Source organism: Cherax quadricarinatus, chromosome 7 (genome assembly GCF_038502225.1).
Source record: "Cherax quadricarinatus isolate ZL_2023a chromosome 7, ASM3850222v1, whole genome shotgun sequence".
NCBI classification, from domain to species: domain Eukaryota; kingdom Metazoa; phylum Arthropoda; class Malacostraca; order Decapoda; family Parastacidae; genus Cherax; species Cherax quadricarinatus.
This window is the reverse complement of record NC_091298.1, coordinates 15,929,579-15,941,958: the sequence shown is the minus strand read 5'-3', so window position 1 is coordinate 15,941,958 and position 12,380 is coordinate 15,929,579. Positions and strand designations below refer to the sequence as shown.

Sequence of the window (12,380 nt, the reverse complement as noted above, 5' to 3'; positions counted from 1 at the left end):
GTTCAATGGACATCATCATCTCAGCACTTTCCTTTGCAATTATTTTCTTTGGACTCATGGTTAGAAAAAAGAAATTTGGCAAAAGAACTGCACAAAGAGCACAAAACACTGGGATGCTGGGTGGATGTTGTGGCATTCGCTGCGCCAACTAGTGGCGGCGTATCTGAAGCTCGCTGGTAACTTGGTTTTGGCTCGCAACTCAAAGTAAAAAATTGACTACATGATGGCTCATAACTCGGAAAACTCATAAGTTGGGGCACTCATAAGTAAAGGTGCCACTGAGTATTTGGAGGTCTAAAAATTGCCAGCAATTGAGCCTTTTAGAAAAATTTGTAATAAGCTTTATTTGCAATCATTAAGATCTATCATCACAATTTTCCCACTTTGCAAGTCACTATTTAAAAAAATGTGAAAGAATACATTTTTTAATTTTTAGCAAAAACAAACATGATCTAGATACATTCACTAAGGTAAATGTACCTAAATCACATATAAATGTACCTAGATCAGTGTAAAGCTGAGATAATGGACAGACCTGGATTTCTTCTGTAGGCGTATACTCTTCGTGGAAAGGCTGGCCTTGAAGACGTCGAAATAGACATGACTTTCCAACATTGCGATCTCCTCTTATTACTAGTTTCACTAAAAAAAAACAGAAAAATAAAGTATTGTGTATTTAAATACAGTATATATACAAACACATACATATAATGAAATCTAAGAGTTCTTGAACAATTTTTAAATTGAGTTTGGAGGCTTCTCCAGCCCCATATGCTATTGTGAGCTTCAGAATGCAAACTAGAGTACATGCTGTTTCTAGCTCATATTACAGTAACTTGTTATGGCAAAAGTTAACATGCAGGGGCTGGGGAAACTATCAAACTCCAGTCTCAATCTTATATGTATTGTATTTTTTAATTCATCAGTCACCTGATTAAGGAGATTGATCTGTCACAAAAATAACAATATGCATTTCAATAAATGTCCTAAGATCTAAAGTCTTTCCCACCTGCTATGAATATTTCTTCAGGCTCAAACATCATTACAAATACATACAATAAGAATTTGTTTCCAACATGGGTACCAATTGAGTTCATTCATTTTTTTATTAACACACCAGGTGTCTCCCACATAGGTAGGAGGACCCAAAAAATAAGAAATGATTTCACCATCACTCACTCCATCACAGTCTTGCCAGGAGCACATCAATACTATAGTTCATATGCCCCTCCAAACTACAATATCCCCACCCCTTTCTCCAGAGTACAGACACTGTACTTCCCACCTCCATGACTCAAATCCAGCTAACCAATTACCCTGAATCCCTTCATAAATGTTAGCTTGCTCACACTCCAACAGATCATCATCATAAAAACCATTTTCCTCCATGCTCTCCCACCTAACACACTCACACATGCCTGTTGAATGTCCAAGTCCCTCAATCATAAAACCTTCTTTACCCACTCCTTCCAACCTTTCCTAGGATAACTTCTACCATTCTGTCATCCTATTTTGCTTAATCCTTTTTAAATGTCTAAACTGCCTCAACAACCCCTCCAAATCCCTCTTTTAGTAACCTTGCACCTCCTCCTAATCTCCAAACTATGAATTCTCTGCATAATATTCACACCACACTTTCCTCAAACATGACATCTCCACTGCCTCTAGCCTCCTCTTCACTGCAACTTTAATAACCCATGTTTCATACCCATACAAGGGTGTTGGCATCGTTATATTCTCATACATTTCCCTTTTTTGCCTCAACAGATAACATTCTTTGTCTCCAAGATGCCCCGATGCACCACCCACCTTTTTCCCCTTGTCAATTCTAGAGGTTTACTTCATCTGTCATAGACCCGTCTACCAAAATATCCACCCGTAAATATCTGAACACATTCACTTCCTCCATACTTGTCTTCCAGCACACATGAAGCTCAGTGACAGCCAATTTATCAGCTTTATCATGTATTCTAAGACCAATGTGGGGTGGAATCCACAGATGTACTCTGACCTCACTGTCTACCATCCTATCACACCTGTACCTGGCTTCAGAAACAAGTATGCCACAACTGGCACTCACAAATTAAGAGTATTTTTGGATGGGAAGTACAGTGCCTGCACTCTGAAGGAAGGGTGTTAATGTTGCAGTTTAAAAACTGTAGTGTAAAGCACCCTTCTGGCAAGACATTGATGGAGTGAATGATGGTGAAAGTTTTTCTTTTTTGGGCCACCCTGCCTTGGTGGGAATCGGCCAGTGTGTTAATAATACAGTGGACCCCCGCATAACGATGGCATCACATAGCGATTATTTCGCATACCGCTTACTTTAATCGCAAAATTTTTGCCGCGCATACCGATTAAAAACCCGCTCACCGATTTTCGTCCGAGACGCGTCCAATGTGCGCCCTCAGCCAGCCTCACATGTGCCGCCCGTGCCATTGTTTACCAGCCAGCCTCCGCGGTAACATCCAAGCATACACTCGGAATATTTCGTATTATTACAATGTTTTCGGTGCTGTTTCTGGAAAATAAGTGACCATGGGCCCCAAGAAAGCTTCTAGTGCCAACCCTACACCAATAAGGGTGAGAATTACTATAGAAATGAAGAAAGAGATCATTGATAAGTATGAAAGTGGAGTGCGTATAGCCGACCTAGTCAAGCTGTACAAGAAACCCCAATCAACCATCGCTACTATTGTGGGCACCAGAAAGACAATCAAGGAAGCTGTTCTTGCCAAAGGTTTAACTGTGTTTTCGAAACAAAGATCGCAAGTGATGGAAGATGTTGAGAGACTCTTATTGGTGTGGATAAATGAAAAACAGATAGCAGGAGATAGCGTCTCTCAAGCGATCATATGTGAAAAGGCTAGGAAGTTGCATGAGGATTTAATTAAAAAAATGCCTGCAACTAGTGATGATGTGAGTGAATTTAAGGCCAGCAAAGGTTGGTTTGAGAGATTTAAGAAGCGTAGTGGCATCCATAGTGTGATAAGGCATGGTGAGGCTGCCAGTTCGGACCACAAAGCGGCTGAAAAATATGTGCAGGAATTCAAGGAGTACATAGAAACTGAAGGACTGAAACCTGAACAAGTGTTTAATTGTGATGAAACAGGCCTGTTCTGGAAGAAAATGCCAAGCAGGACCTACATTACTCAGGAGGAAAAGGCACTCCCAGGACATAAGCCTATGAAAGACAGGCTTACTCTTCTCATGTGTGCCAATGCTACTGGTGATTGCAAAGTGAAGCCTTTATTAGTGTATCACTCTGAAACTCCCAGACCGTTCAGGCAAAAGAATGTCCTCAAGGATAATTTGTGTGTGCTGTGGAGGGCAAACAGTAAGGCATGGGTCACTAGGGAATTTTTCTATAACTGGTTACACCATGCATTTGCCCCCAATGTGAAAGATTACCTAACTGAAAAGAAATTAGAACTTAAGTGCCTCCTGGTGTTAGACAATGCCCCTGGTCATCCTACAGACGTGGCAGAGCGACTTTATGGGGACATGAGCTTCATTAAGGTGAAGTTTTTGCCTCCTAATACCACTCCTCTCCTGCAGCCCATGGACCAGCAGGTTATTTCCAACTTCAAGAAACTGTACACAAAAGCTCTGTTTGAAAGGTGCTTTGTAATGACCTCAGAAACTCAACTGACTCTAAGAGAGTTTTGGAGAGATCACTTTAATATCCTCAATTGTGTAAACCTTATAGGTAAGGCTTGGGAGGAAGTGACTAAGAGGACCTTGAACTCTGCTTGGAAGAAACTGTGGCCAGAATGTGTAGACAAAAGGGATTTTGAAGGGTTTGAGGCTAACCCTGAGATGATTATGCCAGTTGAGGAATCCATTGTGGCATTGGGAAAGTCCTTGGGGTTGGAGGTTAGTGGGGAGGATGTGGAAGAGTTGGTGGAGGAGGACAATGAAGAACTAACCACTGATGAGCTGATAGATCAACTTCAAGAGCAAGAGGCCAGACCTGGGGAAACTGGTTCAGAGGAGGGGAGAGAGAAATTGAAGAAGTTGCCTACTACAAAGATTAAGGAAATCTGTGCAAAGTGGCTTGAAGTGCAAACCTTCATGGATGAAAATCACCCTCACACAGCTATTGCAAGCCGTGCTGGTGATTATTACACTGACAATGTTGTGAAACACTTTAGGCAAGTCATAAAGGAACGAGAGGTACAGGCCACTATGGACAGATATCTTGTGCGAAAGAAGTCCAGTGACTCTGAAGCTGGCCCTAGTGGCATTAAAAGAAGAAGGGAAGTAACCCCAGAAAAGGACTTGCTACCTCAAGTCCTAATGGAAGGGGATTCCCCTTCTAAACAGTAAGAAGATAATGCTCTCCCCTCCTCCCATCCCATCAATCATCACCAGATCTTCAATAAAAGTAAGTGTCATGTAAGTGTGCATGCCTTTTTCAGTTTGTGTGTATTAAAATTAACATTTCATGTGGTAAAAAAAATTTTTTTTCATACTTTTGGGTGTCTTGCACGGATTAATTTTATTTCCATTATTTCTTATGGGGAAAATTCATTCACATAACGATTATTTCGCATAACAATTACCCCTCTTGCACGGATTAAAATCGTTAACCGGGGGTCCACTGTAATAATAAAAAATTTTTGGATGGTAGAGAATGCATACATGGAAGCATTTGAGTACATCCATGTATGCATTCATTACTTAGATGTAACAGATATTCAATACTTACTGTTGTATTGAATGCCACGAGCAAATCTCCGCTGGAGTGACGCAGCCATGGCCTGCATCCCAGAGGAAGTGGGGGTAACAGGGCCATCAGGGCTCCGGCCCGCTAATTTGCGCAAGGCCGAAAACATTTTGAATCCTCAAATGTCTGGGTTCTCAGACACAAAACAATGTAGTTAATCAGATGGTTCTTGATATCTTGCATCCATTTCTAATCCTGGAATGATAACCAGATAAACTGAGAAATGGATATAGAATTAGAGTATTTATCCCTAAAGTTATGCATAGTATACAAATCACCAATACTCAACAATAGTAAGGCATTAAACAAAACCAATTAAAATTATTAATTTGCCTGAAGTAAACACAATTTTAGTGTAGAATCCTATTACAGGAGGGCCCTGCTTATACAGCAGGTTAGGTTCTGGGCTACTGCTGTAAAGTGAAACAGCCTTTTTTTTTTTCACTTTCAAATGTATATATAAGCCTGATAATATGTTTACACTTTCATACATTAAGTGAGAAATAGAGCTAAGCCTAAAATGCATATACAGTACACACATTACTTCAAAATATTTTTGTCCTTACCTTATTGTGTGTGGTGAATATATTTACTGTAGGAAGTCTGGATAACTGAAGAATGAGTATAACTGAAAACTGCTGTACTATTAGCAAAACAACATGAAGTGAAGTAGTACTGTAAAGCAGGGCCCTCCTGTATATAATTACAGTTGTGTACATAAAAAAAAAATTCAAGACAATGGAGATGCAATGATTTGGATCGATGAGTATTGTGACCATTATACAGTGGACCCCCGCATAACAATCACCTCCGAATGCGACCAATTATGTAAGTGTATTTATGTAAGTGCGTTTGTACGTGTATGTTTGGGGGTCTGAAATGGACTAATCTACTTCACAATATTCCTTATGGGAACAAATTCGGTCAGTACTGGCACCTGAACATACTTCTGGAGTGAAAAAATATCGTTAACCGGGGGTCCACTGTACAGAGAAATAGTAGTAAAATACGTAATAGAAGACAGTGTATAGTGGTATAAAAAAATAAAATATTGGGCCGTGGGCCACCTATATTCTCTTACTACTGTGCATCCTACACATACAGAACAGTAAATTCTAATATGAAAGCTGACCTAAAGTACTTCCTTGATAGTTGCAACAGAACCTGTAGACAATACTAGACACAAAAATCTCCATTGACATACCTTGTGTCTGGCTTAATCTTTGTAAAAACTCAATGTGCATAAAAGGACCCAAAATCTGTAGCTCCCTGCCAGAAATCTCCAAAGCCACTCTCTGCCAGCATCCTCAAAGCTATCGTAAAAAATCACCTTTCACTAACATAGCCCAACAACAGCCAAATATGATAAAAGTATATTTTCATATTCTCACTGCCACAAGCATATGGAAAACAATATATTCTTATTCTCGTTATCTGTAATCCTCACAACCATTAAATATAATTTATTTTTATTTATTTATTTAGTAATTTAAGCATACATACAGAGGTACAAAAAATACAGGTAAGAGCAGCATGCCAAAGCCACTTATATGCATAGCATTACGGGCTGGCTTAAAATTAACTTAAGATTAATTAAGCAATAATGAATGTTTTCAAAATATGTTATTATGCTAGAATCATCATTACCTGTAATCATAAGCCAACCTGTTATCCATACAACAGTTAAACTCGATAAAAGTGTTTACTGTTACCTGGAGAGTTACCTCTCCAGGTAAACTCCAGGTTATTAGTGTTAAGATTGGCTTTCTGAATGCAAACCTAAATGTCCATCTCTGTACAAACACTATCATGCTGAAATTTACTCATGAAATGTAAAAAATAATACTAATAGCAAGCTAAGGTCCTCAGTGGAAATAAATGATATTGCTTAACTTTACTGGGTTATGTAGATAAAGATGATCATGCACAGTTGAAGACATTTATTGAGGATACGCATCCCCATAAGTGGCTCCTTCAGTCCTAGGACTGAAGAAGCCACTTATAGCGATACATTTCCTTAATAAATGTTTTGAACAGTGTAAATCTGTCCTTATCTACACATGGGCAGCATCATCATACCAAGTAGCATTACCTGGAGTTTACCTGGAGAGAGTTCCGAGGATCAATGCCCCCGCGGCCCGGTCTGTGACTAGGGGTCATGATGGATCAGGGCCTGATCAACCAGGCTGTTACTGCTGGTTGCACACAATCCAACGTACGAGCCACAGCCCAGCTGGTCAGGTACCGACTTTAGGTGTTTGTCCAGTGCCTGCTTGAAGACAGCCAGGGGTCTATTGGTAATCCCCCTTATGTATACTGGGAGGCAGTTGAACAGTCTTGGGCTCCTGACACTTATTGTGTTGTCCCTTAACGTGCTAGTGACACCCCTGCTTCTCATTGGGGGGATGCTGCATCGTCTGCCGAGTCTTTTGGTTTCGTAGAGTGATTTTCGTGTGCAAGTTTGGTACTAGTCCCTCTAGGATTTTCCAGGTGTATATAATCAAGCATCTCTCCCGCCTGCATTCCAGGGAGTACAGGTTTAGGAATCTCAAGCGCTCCCAGTAACTGAGGTGTTTTATCTCCATTATGCATGCCATGAAGGTTCTCTGTACATTTTCTAGGTCAGCAATTTCACCTGCCTTGAAAGGTGCTGTTAGTGTGCAGCAATATTGCAGCCTAGATAAAACAAGCGACCTGAAGAGTGTCATCATGGGCTTGGCCTCCCTGGTTTTGAAGTTTCTCATTATCCATCTTGTCATTTTTCTAGCAGATGTGATTGATACAATGTTATGGTCCTTGAAGGTGAGATCCTCCGACATGATCACTCCCAGGTCTTTGACGTTGGTTCCTTGTGGCTTAGCGCTTCTTTTTTATTATAATAATAATAATAATTTGACGTTGGTTTTTCGCTCTATTTTGTGGAAGGAATTTGTTTTGTACTCTGATGAAGTTTTAATTTCCTCATGTTTACCATATCGGAGTAATTGAAATTTCTCGTCGTTGAACTTCATATTGTTTTCTGCAGTCCATTGAAAGATTTGGTTGATGTCCACCTGGAGCCTTGCAGTGTCTGCAATGGAAGACACTGTCATGCAGATTTGGGTGTCATCTGCAAAGGAAGACACAGTGCTGTGGCTGACATCCTTGTCTTGTCAGATATGAGGATGAGAAACAAGATGGGAGCAAGTACTGTGCCTTGCAGAACAGAGCTTTTCACCGTAGCCGCCTCAGACTTTACTCTGTTGACTACTACATTTTGTGTTCTGTTTGTGAGGAAATTAAAGATCCATCTCCCAACTTTTCCTGTTATTCCTTTAAACTTATAAACTACTACTGGAATTATTTACAAAAACAATTCATTGGAAGTTTTTAGAAAGACAATTTGCTATAAAGTTTGTGGATGATATTATGAATGTTAGTCAAATACAAATGCATATATGAATCTATACTTCAATATAACTGCATAGGACATACAATAAACTGAAGAACCAAAGAATGCACAGCATTTCAGGCTAGGCTAAATCTACATAATACATATACTATACTTGTGTGCCTGAACATGTCAAGGCCAGTCTTTGTATGGACCAACTCAGGAAGAGAAGTAAAAGGCTCCTAATGAATGAAGCTACAGAAAGGGAGGAGAGTGATTTGCTGTATAGTTAACATTTGTGTAGCTATTATTTTAAGCCGATTTTCTCTATTGAACGCTCATGTAAATTACTTATTTTACTTTATTCCTATTATACAGCTTTTTACTATAACTGATTTTCAGTTTTAATTTTTGTGGTTATAATTATACCCGATTACAAACATCACAATAGAAATGTCACAGACTTTTTGAGTTATCCTAGGTAATTTACAAGTTAATATTTATAATAATTGCCATCAGTTAAACCTATGTAATTACACTTACGTTAAACTATGAATGATAGTTGTACTTACGTGTACCTGTACCTCAGAAAACTTACTAACACCTGCGTCAACATTATAAAAACCTTAACTTGTATATCATATAAAAATAAAAGCTTAATTACTTAAGTAGTAAATTATTGTACTAGAATGGCAGGATTACCGACAGTTATGATAATAGGCCACTATCATTAAAATAAAGATTTCTGTCTACAAATACTGTCAGTTTTATCAAGTAAACAGTGACAGGTTAGTGACTCGTACCTCACTGCTCTTATTACACTTCAAGAAACTACGCTGCAAACATGTCACACCAACATCAGACACAAAACATTTGGAAAATTATTACCAAATCATAAAGTTGTAGTTGAGATATGAGAGAGGAGTGTGGGTGTAGATGAGAGAGAGTCCTGCACTAACCTCCACCCACTATCATGTACACAACACTGTACTTACATATATAACAACAACAACAATCATAACTGATTACCCTAATTGAAAACATTACAACCCACGGTACTGAAAGCAACATCAAACCTAGTATGGTTAAATAACAAAAAAGGTCAAAACAGGTGAATTACTATCGTGCAAAGATGATAGCCCTGTGACCCTACTGACGTCACACCGCGCGCCCACAACCCAAGTACATTATTAATGAGGGGCGCTAAACCCGTAAGTGAATTATTATTATTATAATCAAGGGGGAAGCGCTAAACCCGGAGGATTATACAGCGCCTGGGGAGGGGGATGTGGAAGGCATTCAGGCTTAATTCGGGGAACTGGAGCACAGATCCAATTCCCTAAATCAAGAGCCCCTCACCAACATCAAGGAACCTTCCTTGAGGGGACCCGTAAGTGAAAGTAGCAATCAGATTTATAAGAACATAAGAATGGAGGAACACTGCAGAAGGCCTACTGGCCTATGCACGGCAAGTCCTTATAAAAACCATCACTACCCAAAGGTATAATTTCTTGGATCAAGAACCCCTCAAAGGCATCAAGGAGGGAGGCCACGACCCAATCACTGATCTGCACACAAAAGAAAAATGTTTTCTCCAACATGCATTGAATTTATATAATTTCGGTGAATATAGGGAACTGTTACTCGGCTGAGTTTGATAATAGTTTATGGTTTAAAGTAAGGTAAGTGGGTTCTGCAATACCGGTAGTTTTATTTTGCAGCAAGTCTAAAAGTTTTTTACGAAAGCAAAAGACTTGGCAGACGATGCACCATCCCCCCAATGAAAAGCAGGGGTGTCACTAGCACGTTAAGAGACCATACAATAAGTGTCAGGGGCCCGAGACTGTTCAACTGCCTCCCAGCACACATAAGGGGGATTACCAACAGACCCCTGGCAGTCTTCAAGCTGGCACTGGACAAGCACCTAAAGACAGTTCCTGATCAGCCGGGCTGTGGCTCGTACGTTGGTTTGCGTGCAGCCAGCAGCAACAGCCTGGTTGACCAGGCGCTGATCCACCAGGAGGCCTGGTCACAGACCGGGCCGCGGGGGCGTTGACCCCCGAAACTCTCTCCAGGTAAACTCCAGGGTTGGTTAAATTAATTTAAATTGGGCTAGGTTAGATTAGGTTACATTAGATAAAGTTGCGTATGGTTAAGCTAAGTTACAACCATCACTAATCTTTTCAGGTGTTTGGCTGTTGTGTACATGCACATCCAAGGTAAGACGCTGCACGCTGGGTGGAAAGAGCACTGGAGCACTGTCGCTGACGCAGTGCCGACCCTGCTGTGCAAGTGTAAGGTAGTGTTTCTTTTTGACTTAGCGACGTGTGCTGTGTTCAAAAACCATGTACCATATTCTTGAATGTGATAATTCAATTCAGTTTAATTCAAGTTTATTCTCTATAATGGTTACAGTGTGGGGTTTACAGATTTTGGGTATTTTGTGGTTTACATGTTATAAAATACTAATTACAGAGGGGGCCACTAGGACACCTAGCATGGCTAGGCATTTCGAGCAGACTTAGATTAATTCTTAACATTAAATCCTTACAGATTATGGTATTAAGGCTAAGTGACTACATCATAATTTGTGAGTTTAGCAATGTGAATGCTTTTGTTTGGGCACAGTACAAGGTGTCTATATTTGAGTATCATAGGCAAACTTATGACTTGTTAGGATTTATTATTTTAAGATTAAGATTAGTGCAGAATTAGATGTTTATTATGATTCCAGCTATTTTTATATGCTTGTTTCATTTTACACAATATTAAAACAATGGCTAAAAATTTTCTGAAGCAACACCTCCACTAATTTTAGCTACAAGCCACCACTGGATAACAGCCAACCAAAGAGAATGGTTTGAGTCACAATAGAGATGGAAAAAGAACCCATAGCAAAATATGAACGAGATGCCCGTGTGTCTGATCTTGCTACCTGTGTAAAACATTCATTGTTTTATATTCGTTGTGAAAATAATTTCAATCCATCCATTATCAACTAAGCCACGTCAAGAATTAGATCAGTATCTTCCGAAATAATCCAGGAAAACGCGTGCGTAGCATAGGACTCGAGAAAATAAAATATTCGGGAAAAATCGCGCTATTTTTGAGCTTTTTGTGAAGATAAACGTGATTTAAGTGTGTTTGCCCAGAACAAAATCGTAAGATTCATCCTGGGGCTGGGACCAAGAGAACATGTAGGCCAGGATGAATTACAGCAGTTGGATATGCTGAATGTTGAAGACAGAGTAAAACAACTGAAGCTAAATCATGTTTATAAAATTGCTCACGAACAGTGTCCAGAATATCTTGCTGTCAATTTTGTCAAGGTTGGGAACCAAAGCAATCATAGTACTAGGGGGAGAGAGCACAACTTTGTAGTACCCACAGTCAGTGGCCAGGCTTCAAACACCTTTTATTGTACAGCAATAAAGGAATGGAACAGACTACCCACAAATGTCAAGGCCAGTCATAGCTTGAACCAGTTCAAGAAGACTGCCAAAAAGTGTCTGATGAATGAAGCAACAGAAAGGGAGGGGAATGATTTTCTATTTTTTAGCTAAAATACGTGTAAATTTTACCTTATCCCTAGTAATGACCCTCGTATTGTAGATAGTCGTAATGACCCTCGGGTAGTAGATAGTCTTAATGACTCTCGTATTGTAGATAGTCTTAATGACCCTCGTGTAGTAGATAGTCTTTTTAGTATGATAATAAGATGTTATCTTCATTATAGAATAATAAGAAAATATTATAACCTTTATATTATAATAATAAGGTAAAAGGACCCCAATGGAAATAAGTCACTCTGTCTGACTTTTTTGGGTTATCCTAGGTTCTCTACACATATGCTGCTATGTATGATAATTCTATGTAACTGTATTGTGTATACCTGAATAAATTTACTTACTTACTTACTTATGTAAACACCGCCTCCGCCTTTCCACATAATATATCTTTTATTATTAATTTCGGTATCTTTATTGTGCTTCTAGGTCACCTATTGTGTTTCTGATATCAAGTTGGAATAAATGTGATAGATAACCTTTATTACTAATATTAGCGTAATACACAACATCGTATTCGCGTCACCGATAGTATCCAGCTATCCAGACGACTCACCCGATATTGAATGCTCCTTCTGCTGGCCCCTCCCTCTCTCTCTCCTGTAGCTCCTCCCACTTTATATTACGCTTGCTTTCCATTTTGAATTTTTATTCACACACAAAAAATGAAGATTTACTGTTACGCAGACTACTGCATTGTAAAAATGGTATAAAT

At 39.4% G+C, this 12,380-nt stretch overlaps 1 protein-coding gene across 5 annotated transcripts in view; it reads right to left on the bottom strand.

Annotated features, from left to right (window-relative positions):
- Positions 1 to 9,094, bottom strand: part of LOC128686821 (rab-like protein 6) — a 117,281-nt gene extending 108,187 nt beyond the window's left edge. For 2 of the 5 annotated variants that reach the window (XM_070082332.1, XM_070082337.1), the window contains exons 1-3: positions 8,988 to 9,094; positions 4,712 to 4,924; positions 536 to 642 (exon numbers count right to left, since the gene is read on the bottom strand). In XM_070082332.1, coding sequence (XP_069938433.1) covers positions 536 to 642; positions 4,712 to 4,838 — 234 coding nt within the window. In that variant the 5' untranslated portion in view covers positions 4,839 to 4,924; positions 8,988 to 9,094. Of the gene's footprint in view, positions 1 to 535; positions 643 to 4,711; positions 4,925 to 5,295; positions 5,439 to 8,902 lie in introns of those variants that run through there. The other 3 variants (XM_070082336.1, XM_070082335.1, XM_070082334.1) reach the window with 3 other exon arrangements.
- Positions 9,095 to 12,380: the final 3,286 nt, after the last annotated feature.